The 14,402-nt window shown below is 55.3% G+C and overlaps 1 protein-coding gene across 3 annotated transcripts in view; it reads left to right on the top strand.

The window, feature by feature from the left end:
* SLIT1 (slit guidance ligand 1) overlaps window positions 1-12,330 on the top strand; it is a 175,461-nt gene extending 163,131 nt beyond the window's left edge. For all 3 annotated transcript variants that reach the window (XM_019813631.3, XM_045040508.1, XM_045040509.1), the window contains exons 30-37: window positions 43-136; window positions 2,488-2,625; window positions 3,921-4,158; window positions 5,575-5,705; window positions 6,155-6,309; window positions 7,388-7,676; window positions 8,001-8,212; window positions 9,021-12,330. In XM_019813631.3, coding sequence (XP_019669190.2) covers window positions 43-136; window positions 2,488-2,625; window positions 3,921-4,158; window positions 5,575-5,705; window positions 6,155-6,309; window positions 7,388-7,676; window positions 8,001-8,212; window positions 9,021-9,259 — 1,496 coding nt within the window. In that variant the 3' untranslated portion in view covers window positions 9,260-12,330. The remainder of the gene's footprint in view (window positions 1-42; window positions 137-2,487; window positions 2,626-3,920; window positions 4,159-5,574; window positions 5,706-6,154; window positions 6,310-7,387; window positions 7,677-8,000; window positions 8,213-9,020) is intronic.
* Window positions 12,331-14,402: the final 2,072 nt, after the last annotated feature.

Raw genomic sequence — 14,402 nt, 5'->3', positions numbered from 1 at the left:
TGGGGCAGCTTCTCTCCTGCCTCTTCCTCGTTCTTTCCCCAGGAAGGGCCTGTGAGCAGCTGGTGGACTTCTGTTCTCCAGATTTGAACCCGTGTCAGCACGGAGCCCAGTGCGTGGGTACTCCAGATGGGCCAAGGTGAGTGTTGCCCATTTCCAGGGCCAGGCAAGGGCATGGGCCTTGAAGTCCCCTCCCCTCTGGTCTCCCCATTCTGTTTCTTTACTTTGTCAAGTGAGTTCGGTCTCAGCTTTACGAGGGTTCAGGGTGGTGGCGGCCGCAGCTTTGGTCAGACAGACCTGGGTTTACAGCGTGACGCTGAATGGATGCCTTGGCCGCCTGAGCCTATTTTCTCGTCTGCAAACTGGGCACCCGGTGTCTTCCTCGTGGGGTGGTTGTAAGGGTCAGATGAGCAAATGCACAGAAAGCACTTAGCTCCAAGTCTGACATCTGATAAGTGTGCCATAAATGGCTGTTATCTTCCCAGATCCACAATTTCTCATCCCCAATTACAAAATGCACAAAACCCTGAAGATCAAAAGTCCGTTTGATAGCAAAATCTGGCCTGACCTGAACGTATCTGGTAATAAAACCGGACGTACAGTGACACGAGGCTACTTATAGTCACTCTTCTTGCTGCAGAAATGTGAGTGTGTGTAATTAAGGGGCTGCCCCAGATCCCGTTACGTGTTACATAATGCTTTAGGCATTGTGTCACCTTTCCAAACCCCAAAAGATTCTGAATTTCAAAATCTATCTAGCCCCGGGAGGTTTGCATAAGGGGTCGTTGACCGTTGTCACCGTCGTTGTTACTGGCATATATGGAAGTGCATTGTCACCTGAAGACCACATCAAGGTCATGGATTTTAAAAATGTTTCCATCTGCAGTTTTGCAAACAGAGTCCCATTTTGGGAAGCCCGTTCCACTGGTCAGGACAAAACAGATGGTCAGGGTTGAGGCCTGTGGCTGAGGGACCCAACCCCAGCCACTCAGGCCAGGGTCAGGGGTGGAGTCTCTCAGGAAGCCCACTGTCCAGCAGGAGCCGCCCAAGGACAGTGGCAGGAAGCAAGAGACCGGGGTTATTGAGGTCCAGCCTGAGACTGAGGGGTGCATGGGAGACCCCACCCAAATGCCGCCCAGACGCTGCACTTGTGGGGTGCCGCTGGGGGGTGGGGTTGCCGTGGCAGAGGGGCAGTGGCAGCTCGAGGGGTGTGGCTGCCGCTCAGAGGGGCTGGGCCTCAGACATAGAATAAAACAGGACTGCACGCGGTCCCTCGCCCTGTGCTGGGAAATGAGCAGAGAGCAGTTGTGCGGTGCCTGTCCTCGCCCTCCTGTTTTTGCGGGCGGGTGTAAGTAGCTCCACTGTGCCTGCAGCTCGGCGGGTATTCAGGCCCCGAATGACCGAGGGAGCGAATGTAAAGGAGCAGCACATTTTCCAGACTGCAGCCCCAGACCCCGTAGCGCATTGCGATGAATAGGGTGGGTCAAGAGTACCGTGAAAAACTAACATTGAGAAGCAACATGCCATTTTACGTAGTAAGGAAAAGTATTGTGGCGTGAAAGCAGCTTGAGGGGTGCGTGCGTGTGCGTGCTCGCTGGGGTAGGAAGGTGTCGCTTGCAGCCTGGAAAACGGGGAATGAATAAAAACATCCAGGCGGGGGTACCTGCCCTCCAGGTTGCGTGGTTGAACCGTGGAGTTTGCAGTTTAAAGAGTTTCCAACAGGGAATCTCTTGATGATAGCTGGGGATGCTTCCTGGAGGAGGTGAGGTTATTGGCCAGGCTGGACTGGGGCAGGGAGAGAGGAGGGGGATGTTCCAGAATCAATAGGCGTGAAGGTGGGGAAGTGCTGTTGGGTGGGATGGGGGTTGCTGCCAGTGGAGACCAGTCTGACCACAGGGTGGGCCCGATGTGGGGGGAGCAGGCCAGGGGGCATCTTGCGAGGCTGTGACTGAAAAGTAGGTGGAGGAGTGCGCTCCTGATTTGATAGGCAAATGGTTGACCCCCAGGTCACCGAGGCGGGGGCTGGGCTCGAATCGCTGAGAGGAGGCACCAGCCCTGCAGAGGGAGGGCCAGGAGGCTGGTCCAGTGGAGCTGGGGAGGCTGGAGAAGAGGGCACGATGAGCCCCAGGATTCAGGGCCTTGTGCTGGGGAGCAGCTGGGCAGGTCGAGAAGGGACTGAAGTTTGGCCTCGGTTGTGTGGTCAGTGGCCAGGGTGGGTCTTCCGTGACCGGATCCCCATCTCCTCGTGCCCCTCGGTGTCCATCCTCCCAGCCCGGAAGCTGCTGTCACTCAGAAGCCCACACAAGCTCCTTTCTTGTGCCAGAAAAGCGTACCAGGACGGGCTGGGGGCATCTTTCTCTCCAGAGCTCTGCTTGATCTCCTGGGTGTCCCACAGACGCGCAGGCCTTGAGGTTCTCTGTCACGTACACACAGCCCCTGGGCCCTGCGGGCTCCCGGCTGAGTGAGGGACTGATCCCCCCTCGCCCCCAGGTGTGAGTGCGCATCAGGTTATGCAGGTAACAACTGCAGTGAGAACCAGGATGACTGCAGGGACCACCGCTGCCAGCATGGGGCCCGGTGTGTGGATGGAGTCAACAGCTACTCTTGCCTCTGTGCTGAAGGCTACAGGTGAGTGGTCCCGCTTACCCCGAGTGACTGAGGCCTTCTAGCCTCCAGCCGCTGAGCCGGCAGGAGGGAGCCATGGTCAGAGCCTGGAAGTTGGATCCTGGGGTTTTAACCAAGGCTATGCCATCCCTAGCTGTGTGGCCTTGGGGAAGTTACCTAATGACTCGGATCATAGGCACAGGGTCCCTAAACTGGTTGAGGGAGGGGGTGGTGGGTACAGATTACTGGCCAATGCCCACCACATCTTGCCCAGCAAAACCTCTGAAGACACGTCCTAGCGTAAAGGTCATTTACCTTCACAGCCTGACTTCCCTGAAAAGTTGGGGGTGAGGAACACCTACCCTCCTTCTGGCCACCCACCTCCCGTGCTCTGCTTGGGTCTTTTTTTTTCCCCCCCATGGTTTTATTGAGATACAATTCACCCAGCTTCAGTATATAATTCAGTGGCTTGTACTCTATTGTCAGGATTTTGCATGCATTAACCATAATCAATTTTAGAACATTTTCATTACTCCAACAAGAAACTCCATACCTCTTATCTGTCACCCCACCGCCCCCCATCTCAGCTCCAGGCAACCAAGAATCTGATATCTGGCTGTAGAGTTCCTTATCCTGAAGATTTCATATAAATGGAATCATACAATCTGTGGTCCTTTGTGACTGGCTTCTCTCACTTAGCGTCATGTCTTTGAGGTTCATCCATGTGGGAGCATGTATTAGAACTTCATTCCTTTTTGTGGCCAAATAGTATTCCGCTGCATGAATAGACCACACTCGTTTATCCATTCATCCGCTGACAGGCATTTGGGTTATTTCCGCTTTGGGCTGTTGTGAATGCTGACGCTACAGGATGTATGCTGTGTCAGAACTACCTGCCGGAAGTACTGTCCCCTCTTGTATTTGTTTAGTAATTGGAGTCTTCTCTCTTTTGCTCGTGTCTGTTTTTTCTTTTCTGTAAAATAGGCAAGAGTAAAATTTGCTAGCAGACTTGACTGCCATGAGCCACGAGTGCTTCTCAAACTTTAATGTGCACACGATCTTGTTAAGCAGATTTAGGTTTTCCATTTCTGACAAATGCCCAGGTGATAGCTATGATGCTGGTCCAGGGACCACCCCTGTTTCCTACCTTGTCTTCAGTATCCTTCTGGCTTGTTCTCTCGAGGAAAGTGTTCATTAGGAGCATCTTCTGTTGCTTTAAGGGTCCAGTTTCCCAAGATGTTTAGTGATTTCTCTCCAGGACTGTGGGAGAGAAAGATGTTGCCTTGCCCCTTCTTTGACCTGTATCTTTTCCCTCTCAGTGGGCAGTTCTGTGAGACCCCTCCCCGCCCACCTGCCCCCAGAAGCCCCTGCGAGGGGACTGAGTGCCAGAATGGAGCCAACTGTGTGGACCAGGGCAGCGGGCCGGTGTGCCAGTGCCTTCCAGGTTTCGGCGGCCCCGAGTGTGAGAAGTTGCTCAGTGTTAACTTTGTGGATCGGGACACCTACCTGCAGTTCACCGATCTGCAGAACTGGCCACGGGCCAACATCACGCTGCAGGTGCGTGCCCAGGGCGCCAGTCACAGAGGGGAGTCAGGCAGCAGGGGGCCGTGGCCTCAGGTCCGAGCATCAAGCGATATCCTTGCCCAAAACTGGGAGCAACCTGTGTCAGTCAAAACGCCTGGGATGTGGGTCAGGCACATCTGGAAATGTTATCAGGTCACAGAAGCAGTCTCAAGGCAGGGCCAGAAGTGGTCTCCTGGGTGACCGGGTCCTCTCCCACTATCCAGTCTCGCCTACTCCTGAGCTTCAGCCTCGAATGCTGCACACGGGTTTCTCCACGTGGCTAGGACACAGTCAGGGTTGGCTCTGGGCTTGTATCTTTGGCCACCTGTCCCTGGGGCCCTTATTTTGCCATTTCGTGTCTTGAATTTCATCTCAGAACATCAGTGTTTCGAGGGCAAAGAGCGGGTCCCACTGGAATGGCACTGTTTGCTAAACATTTCTTGGGGAGGGAGAGGACAGTGCACGTCACATGATAAAAGTTTGCATCTCCTCTTTGGCCATCTCCCTCTTCCAACAGCTGCATTCCCTACCCTGGCAGCCACTTCTCCTCTCTGTCCTCTTCTTTTCTCCCAGAGCCCCTCAGCCTCCCGACGTGCTCACTATGCTCTCCCCCACTTTATCACCTCTCCTAAGTCTTGCCCATGTACACTGCCTATACTGCAACAACACAGCCCAACTGCTCAGTAAAATAAAATTCACCACACCCTCCCAGCCACTGCCTCAGGCACCTCCTGCTGTCCCCGTCACTGGCCTGTCTTCAGTCCCATTCCCATCCCTGGACCAGTCACTGAGTCCAGCGAAACGGGTGCTATGAGGTGTCCAGCCTGGGCCGTGTGCCAGCCCTGTGTATGAGACCAGGGAGTCAGGCTGTCTTCCAGAAGCAATGGGGGAAGAGGGACAAGGCAGGATCATCGTTTCTACGGCTTCACAGAGGGCTCCCCCCACCAAGGCAACTCCAGCTTTTGCTCACACAGATTCAGAGACAGGTGCTACCTCCTGAGTGGCTCCTTCCAGGTTTGGGTGGTCATGGCTATTAGAGAGCCCTCTTCACCTTGTCCTCTCTGTGGCTCCCAGAGGCCCATAGAACAAGCTACCCTGCATCGATCTGACTTTCCGGGCACATAGTCCTAAGGTCTCTTACCTGCCCCTTCTCGCACGTCGTTTCCAGGCCTCAGCTGGTCTGTCTGCCTTCTCTCTGTGGCCCTGGCCAGCCTGGCAGTGGATGGGATTTGAACCAGGGGCTGCCAGCCTCTGTCAGCATCCCCTTGAGGATGTGTCCCCTGGGCAGCCAGGGGAGGGCAGCTCTACGCACAGCATCCCTCTTCCAAATGTGGATCCCCCATCTGTCCCACCTACCTGTGCCACTGCTGGGTGGGGTGGGGTGGCAGAGAAAGTGCCCTTGCCCATCAGGTCTCCACGGCAGAGGACAACGGGATCCTGCTGTACAATGGGGACAATGACCACATCGCAGTGGAGCTGTACCAGGGTCATGTGCGTGTCAGCTACGACCCAGGCAGCTACCCCAGCTCTGCCATCTACAGGTAAGGCTTCCTCATGCCCACCGCCCTCCCTCAGGGTGTCCCAGGCCAAGAGCAGGTGGTTATCGGGACCTCCAGAACCTGGGCTGCCCGTGTAGGAAGATACAGTATTTGGGCCCATCTTGGAGCTGAGGCTGAGATCGAGGCCTGAGCAGTGGACCGACCCTTCCCTCTCCTACCTCCTCCTCACAAGGGGGTCTGTAGTGGGAAGGGGAGGGGGGATAATTTGGAGACCCCTGCCCCAAACTGCTCACCTTTCCCTGGGGAGTCCCAAGAAGCAGAGCAGGAGGGGCCAGGCCCCAGGCCACCGAGTCCCCATGGTCTCCTCCCTGAGAGATGTTACTCCCTGGAAAGCAGCTGCTGACCAGTGGCGTTTTTGGGGAAGGGCCCAGGCAGGGATGGGCTGAACTGAAGCCAATTCCCTGGGGTGGGGGCACCCCCTCTTCTTCTAGTGCTGAGACGATCAATGACGGGCAGTTCCACACTGTTGAGCTAGTCACCTTTGACCAGATGGTGAATCTCTCCATCGATGGAGGCAGTCCCATGACCATGGACAACTTTGGCAAACACTACACACTAAACAGCGAGGCCCCCCTCTACGTGGGAGGTAAGGACCTGGCCAGGTAGAGGCTGCGGCTGGCTCTCCCCAGGCCTCCCCATCAAGCAATGTGACAGCCATTCCAGGTGGGGCCTCTGTTGCTTTCTGGCCTGTGTCTTGCCAGGACAGCTGGTGCCCAGGCCACCGGATGACAGGGGCATTCCAAGCTGCCAAGGGATTGTCCTTCCTGGCCTGGAGCCCAGGCTGCTGTCAAGCTCAGACCGACCAAGAAGGATAGATGCCTAGGTTAGCCTGGCCTTGGGGGAAGCCTGGAACTTTCCTAGCTCTCTTCCAAAGTGGATACTTTCCCTCTTGTCTTTGGGCCAGAAGGGGCTTGTCAAGCATTCAGGGTCCATCTCAGTCTCGGAGCTGCTGTGAGAGACCCAGGCACCCAGCAGGAGTCTCCGCATCAGCTGGGGACCTCCCAGCTGGCTTTACATGCTTTGCAGGTTAAATGCCCCTGTCGGCCACTCGCCAACATTTCCAGGTCTGAACAAGTCAGGTTTCTGCAACAGTGGGGCTTTCTCAGTGCTGCAGAGGGCCTTGGTGAGACTGCGGGCAGGTGTGAAGGAGAGAGCCCTGGGCTCTACTCCCAACTCTGCTGTTTGTTAGTCGTACAACTTCAGGCAAATCACTGACCACAAGACGGGTTTCAGCTACTCCTCCCTCAAGGGTTGCTGTGATCACCACGACAGCAGGTGACAAAGCAGCATACACCTTGGTTCCAGGCCCAGGTCCTCTGCTGCTTTTGGAATCTTTGGGAGGTGAAAGCTGGTATCCCAGAGGGCGGGAAGGGTGAGGGCAGACTTTAGGTACCCAGAGCTTCCTTTGTCAGCTGGCCACTGCCAAGCCTGGCACCTGTGGGTTCTGGTCATTGAGGGAACAGGCTTTCCTTTTTGTTTTCTGGGAAAGGAGTCTGGACCCTCCAAGGTGGCAAAGGATCTTGGCTCAGGGTTGCAAAGACAGAAAGACGGAGGCCAAGGGTGGGAGGGAACACTGTGGAGATGCCCAGTGGACCGAGGGCGGTAGGGTCAGACATGGTCTGAGCCTGACTCAGCCCAACTCTGCTCGCTCCTACCCACCCAAGGGATGCCAGTGGATGTGAACTCGGCTGCCTTCCGCCTGTGGCAGATCCTCAACGGCACCAGCTTCCACGGTTGCATCCGAAACCTGTACATTAACAACGAATTGCAGGACTTCACCAAGACGCGGATGAAGCCAGGCGTGGTGCCAGGCTGTGAGCCCTGCCGAAAGCTCTACTGCCTGCATGGCATCTGCCAGCCCAATGCCACCCCTGGGCCCGTATGCCATTGTGAGGCCGGCTGGGGGGGCCTACACTGTGACCAGCCAGCCGACGGCCCCTGCCATGGCCACAAGTGAGCCTGAGCTGGGTTCGGGGAGCCCTCACCCCTTGCCCGTCCCTTTCCCCATGCTGAGGGCTGCTGCATAGACTGTATTTTTAACACCCCAAACTGGAACATGTGGCCCAGCACAGGGTTTTTTTTCCATTTTTTCCCCCTAGTTTTCAGTTTTTATTAACAGGAAGAGGTCCCTAGGGATACAGAATCACATTTTTCTCCCTTTGTTTCAGTCTTAGGAATAGGATAACCCCCCCGGATGCCAAAGCTGGGGGTGTGGGTTCCCTGGGATTGGACTGGCTCCAGCCTATTCTCACAGTACCTTTTCTCTGTCCCCTCCAGGTGTGTCCACGGGCAATGTATGCCCCTCGACGCTCTCTCCTACAGCTGCCAGTGCCAGGATGGGTACTCGGGGGCTCTGTGCAACCAGGCTGGGGCACCTGTAGACCCCTGCGGGGGCCTGCAGTGCCTGCATGGCCACTGCCAGGCCTTGGCCACCAAAGGGGCACACTGTGTGTGTGACCCAGGCTTTTCGGGCGAGCTGTGTGAGCAAGGTCAGGGGCCCCCCTCCTGACATGCCCTCTCCAGGGCCCTTCCCCACAACTTGCATTAGTGACTTGACTTTTCCTCCTCCAAACCCTGGCATCCCCTCTGTGCCTCCTCCCCTCTCCTCTCCCACATCTTGGGCTGCTCTTGGGCCGTAGTACCCACTACCCTCTAGGCTCTGACCCCCACCCCCAAATGGTTCGGCTTGCCCTGAAGCCCCCTTATCCAGGGCAAGTGCCCCTTCTGGCTGGGGTCTCTCCTTATCGAAGGGGCTTCCCAGGGGAACAGCTCCTGCACAAACCTCCACATCTTGGCCCCATCACCTTGCGACCCAAGAGCAACAGGAAGTCTGAGGGTTGGGGACTCTTTCCCAGGCCCTCCCTGGCCCGTGTAACCAAGATGTTTCTGCTGGGATTGAGACTGCTGAGGCTAGGCAGAGAGAAGCTGGAGAAGTCCAGAACTCAAGCACCTTCAGGGGACCTTAGGCCCCTGCTCCTGGCAGATTCCTTCTCTATTGTTCTTGCCTCCCCAGTCTCCAGCCTCCTCTTGCACTCTTCCAGCAACTGGGAGCCCACTTACCTGACAGCCTAATCTGTCCTGGAGGGCCCTGGCAGCTAGAAAGTTCTTCCTACTGACTGGCCTATGGGCCCAGAAGGAAGCCTGTGCATGTGCATGTCGGGTGAGATCGGAGGTGGAGTCTAAGCGCTAGAGGACCTGGTCCTTGGATGCGCCTCTCTGCCGCCTCCGGCCTCCCCGGGGCCGACGCTGGCCCATGGGTGTGCCCTGAGGCTTTCTCTTGGTGTCTGTCCTATCCAGAGTCCGAGTGCCGGGGGGACCCTGTCCGGGACTTTCACCAGGTCCAGAGGGGCTATGCCATCTGCCAGACCACGCGCCCGCTGTCGTGGGTGGAGTGCCGGGGCTCATGCCCAGGTCAGGGCTGCTGCCAGGGCCTGCGGCTGAAGCGGAGGAAGTTCACCTTTGAGTGCAGCGACGGGACCTCTTTTGCCGAGGAGGTGGAGAAGCCCACCAAGTGTGGCTGTGCCCTCTGCGAGTAGTGCCAGGCTAGACGGGGAGGGGTGAGGCAGGCGAGAGGGCACGGCTGCAGTGAAGCCGGGTGGCCCGCAGTGGGGTGGGGGTGCGGGCCATCCTGCCTGTTCCTGAGTGGCAGGGCCCTCTGGCCCCACCCCACAGTAATCTCTTGGGGGGTGACCAGGCCGGCAGCTGGGGGTGGGGTGGGTGGGCGTGGCCCGGGCTTTAGGCCGCCCTCTCCGGAAGTGCCTTGCACAAACAGGCGCTTAATAAATATTTGTTGAATGAATGTGTGCTTGAGGTCAGGCCAAGAAGTGCACAGAATGATGACCCTCCCCGCCACCCACCCTGCTTGCCTACTATCTGGGTCTGAAGAAGGGACTGGCCCCTTCCCAAAACAGCCTTTCCCTCTCGCCGGTGGCCCACACTGCCCTCAGAAGCCCCTTGCCCCCTGTCCCCTGCAGATAACTTTGAAGCCTCCCCTGGGGCAGCCAGCCAGGATCTCTGCTTTTTCTGCTGCTGCAGCATCTGCCAGCAGTAGGCCAGGCTGCGCAGGGGAAGGGCCCCCTCCTGCTGGCCGGGAAGGGACTAACCCTTGCCTCCTGGGCTGATGTAGCACTAAAGCCACTGCTCAATGGGGAGTGAGGCTGCGGCTAGAGGAGGGTCCCTTCGGACCAGACCCCTGAATCCTGAAGTTACAAGTTGACCATTGTAGCTTCAAAAATGTCCACTGGGTCTGTTTGGAGTGGCAGTCCCACCAGAGAGGACAGGCGCTGGGGAGGTTCTTGGTTCCAGCAGAATAACCACCACCTCCAGACACTGACCACCAAAGGGGCATTGGTCCTAGGCCTTCCTAGCCCCTAGCCAGCCACAGGATGCTGTCAAGCCATTGGCAGGGGCAAGGGGGTGTGGTCTAGGCTGCTTAGCCAGGGAGGCTTCCCCTCCCACGGAGACTGGGTCCAGACCCCCTCACCGTGCAGGCCAGTAGGGAGCAGTGGTACAGGCACCAGGAAACCTCTGCTGCCTGTCACTCTGGGCAAACGTCTTCCCCATCTATGGTCCTCTGTCTCCTAGCTGTCCCATGGGGAGGTGGTTTGACTGAACATACATATGAGCAACTTAGACCTTCCCACTGTGGCTCCGGAAGGGAGGCTAGAGGAGGTAGAAGATGCATGTTCATGAATCACATCAAGTATTTATGTGCCTAACTGGGCTGGCACTGTGGGTGTTCTGCTCTCACGGACAGATATGAACTAATCGTAGAGCATCACAGGAATGACCGGGATGCCTGGGAAGAGTTGAGCCGAGCGAGGGCTCCGACCACTAGACACTGGCCCCGGCTAGGGCTGCTTACCCCAGGCGTTTGCAAGGAAGGACTCTGCGTTTGAAGAGTCACTGAATATGGGCCATGTGACTACAACTTCCATGCTTCCATGCTTCTCTTCCATGCACAATGAAAACACAGATTATCTTTGAGCTTAAATAGCAAGCTGGCTAGAAGATAGGTCACACTCTCCTGTCCAGATGTCTCCCCAAGAGTGTGCCCCCAGGGGACGCCAGTGGGCAAGAGGAGCAAGCATGTCCCTTTCCTGGCTCCTTCCACCTGCAAACAGAAGACAGGGCTGGGGGAGCCTGCTGGGTGGGGCTGAGGTGGTAGTGCACCTGTGTCCTCAGCCACTGTGGGCGGTGGGAGGAGCTCCTGGTGCTGAGCGGTAGAGGGCTGGAGCCTCCGACAACTGAGGAAGCCTGGCACGCTCCACTACACCAGGACTCTGGCCAGCGAGTTGGAGCCCTGGAAGCCCTGTAATGGGAAGAGGATCCTGCCCTGCCCAACTGCAGAGGCATTTTCATGGCTGGATCTGCTTCTCACCAGGGACCTGGCTCTATTTCCTTGTGGTTCTGAGCAGGGCCACGGCGCCCTTCTCCGTGGACAGCAGCCTGGGCCTCGAGGGCCTTCTCCTAGGGCTGCACGGCATCCCTCTCTTACCTACACTTTCTGGACCACGTGGGACCCTGGAGAGCAGCTCTAGCGCTAGGCAGGTACTGATAATATGGAGGAAAGTTCAAGTGCAGCTGGCACTTACCCCTTCCACGGAAGAGAGGTGTTTGGGCCAACCGACCCCAAGACACTTACCTTCCCGTGGCCACCACAATTCCGCCACTGCCCTGGAGTAGAAGTGGCTTCCTGGGCTTGAGGGGCACTAACCAGCAGCAGCCTCTTCATCTGCGGATGGGTGATGGCTGCCAGAAGTCCTGCTCTCCTGCTCCCGTGGGGTTGGGAGGGCAGACTATGGGGTGTGCGTTTGCAGGGGGTACCCTGTGAGCTGGGTGCCGCTCCTACCCACCCCTCCACAACACCCCGCATCTCAGCCTGGCCCCGCATGCACCCTCAGTGGAGCTGCAAGATTGGGATCCACCACAAGAGTGAGGGCAGCAAGGAGCCACGTGGTATGTCCCAGGATCAACGTTTCCTCAACCACCAACCTGCAAGTTGCTAAGGAACTGGACCACCGCTCATCTCGTCCGTCCACATTTAGGCCCAGGAGAAGGCTCTGGCGAAACCAGCTCCGATTAATCACCTCCACACCTTGTCACCCCTCTGATAAAGACCTTCGTTCACTTTGGTGTCACCACCGGCTGTCTCCATTCAACATGCACCGAAGGGACACAAGCGGGGCAAGTCCTGAAGTTGCTGCTGCTTTGGCAGCACTGCTGGCGACGGTGGCCGGGGCTCCCTGGGAAGGTGTCAGGAATAGGCCGGACTCGTCTCCTCTTTGCCTGCTGTTAGCCTAACCACGAAAGTATCTCTTTATACAGAATACTTAACAGATTCTAATATATATTTGTATTTCATTTTGTTATAGTATTTTTATATGTTAAAGTCAATATCTCGTGTCCCGTTTTGATTTTCAGATGCTGTGTGGTAGTGACACTTTGTTTAGGGGTCTCTGTAGTCTTATCTGGATCACTCTTTTAGAGAGACTGGTTTAGAACAGGCCCGTGAGGGAGCCACACCTGCCCTTTCCCTAGGATTATTCTAGAACATGTTGGATATTGTCTGTTGTCTTCCATGTGAACATGACATTGATTCACTCAGGTTCTGCCTTGTCGATCTCTTTTTCTGCACTAAGGATGAGCCCAGGGCTGCTGACATACAGATTCCCAGGGTTTGAGGGTTTCTGGGCTGCCCACACACTGGCCACAACCCCCCAATGGCTCTCAGAGGCAGCACATGTAGGACACCTGCCCTTGGAACTCTCTGGTCTTCATGAAGTGGCAGAGGAGGTCGGTTCTTCCCAAAGGAGGAAGGGGAGGTCTGTGGGATGGCTTGGTCATAGCTCCCTGGGGATGTGAGTGCAGGGGCAGAGCCTGGCCCTGCACAGCACATGCAGAGATCTGGGCGGGGGAGGGGTCCTCATCCTCATTTCCCCTCAAGTATCTGGAGTCACACCCAGAGTTTGTGAACAGAGTCACATCCACATTTAACCTGGCTCTGAAGGTTTCAGTTCACTGGGGCAACAGATTAGAAAGCAGTACGGTTTCTCAAACTGTCCTGTAAGGTTAACCTGAGTGTCACTAGAAGAGTGGTTCATAGGGATCAGTGGAGAAAGAAAGCAAACACACTTCTACAGTAGTTCTACTATGACTCCAGACTGTAGAATTGCTCTTAGCAATTTTTTAGGATGCATGACCTGAGCATCTAGGTGAAGCCAGGTGCTGGCAGTCGGGCTGGGCAAGGCCCCCACCACCAAGGAGACCCACCTGGTTCTCCTCTGATGCCAGGATCAGAGACTGATTCCCCACTAGATCATGATGATGGTTACACAAGTCATACCTGAACAGCACATGGTCACCTTGAAAGTGGGCGGTGATGGTAACTGCAGTGTCTGCAAAGCAATTAGGGATTTGGGAGGAAATGTAATGAACTGGGTATAAGGAAGAAAATGGGTTAAAATAGGGTTGTAAGCTCAAGTGTCTGGCCAATAGGTTACCTAAGTGAATGGGCACCTGCCCTTCTGGCCCATCATTTGTATTACCACTTCCGATATAGCAGCGGGTAAGAGACCGATTTCCCTACTGTTAAAGAAAAAAGGGACAAATGGCAGCTGACAGTTAGGGACTTCTGGTGACCTTAGAGGCACATTTTCCAATCTACTGAGCTCTACCTGATTCGTACCATGCACTAACTTTATTAGATCTTCATTATGATTTTTAAAAGAGAAGCCAGAAACCAAATTTTATGTAAACCCTCACAGTTCATGTGTACAGATAACTTTTTTAAACACTGGGCTCAATAAAATACAACTGTGAGCCACCAGTTTGCAACCTCTGAATTAAAGGAAAGTAAGTAGCAACTTTAACAGTTAAAAGGAAATCCCCGACCAAGGAAATGAGCATAGCAGGGCTTGGTTGGGGAGTGGAAGCAACAGAAAGAATGACCAGGCTTCCAGCTAGAGTTGCCAAGTTTTCCCGAGATTGGTGCTAAAGCATGTCTATCACCCCTATACTCTGTGCTCTCAGAGCTAATTTTAGAGACGTCCCCTCACCCCAAGCCAGTCAGTCTGCACCTCTCAGGCCATATTCTAGTTATCCTCCCATGGGATGAATATGGGAGGAAAAGAAGTCTATTTTAACCATGAAAACTCCTAATCTGGAACAAGATAAATTCTCCAAATTCAAGTGAACAGAGGTGGGGTTATTTTCACCGGATATAGTTCTGCATGTCAATGGCCACTGTCATGTAACGTATTCAGGAAGACTCCAAAAGGAAATCACTGGCCCACTGGACCCTTACATAAACCCCTCTGAAGCAGAACTGAAAGAATATAGTGAAACAGGTCATGGGGCTAGTAAATGTAAATGCCAACGCTCTGCCCTTCCCCAACATGGGCTACAGACAGCCAGGCAGCCCCCCTTGGCAGCTGTGCGTATCACCCTGGTATTTAACAGTGGCTTACCTGGTTCACCAGGTCCCCCGCCCCCTCAGAATGAAGCACTGGCACCTTTCCAACTCCACCATGGGAATTCCAAGGATTCATCCGCAGTGTTTTCTTTTCCCTGAAGTTAGGCATACCTCACAAAATGGCCTCAGATCTACCAAACAACATTCCCTTATGTGCCAACACTGTGGCCGAGGCAGAAGTATTAGAAGTATTGTCTTTTGGTTCC

The sequence above is a fragment of the Felis catus genome, chromosome D2, assembly GCF_018350175.1.
Source record: "Felis catus isolate Fca126 chromosome D2, F.catus_Fca126_mat1.0, whole genome shotgun sequence".
In the NCBI taxonomy this organism is placed as follows: Eukaryota; Metazoa; Chordata; class Mammalia; order Carnivora; family Felidae; genus Felis; species Felis catus.
Note: the sequence above shows the minus strand (reverse complement) of the source record. Positions and strands in the feature narration are given on the sequence as shown.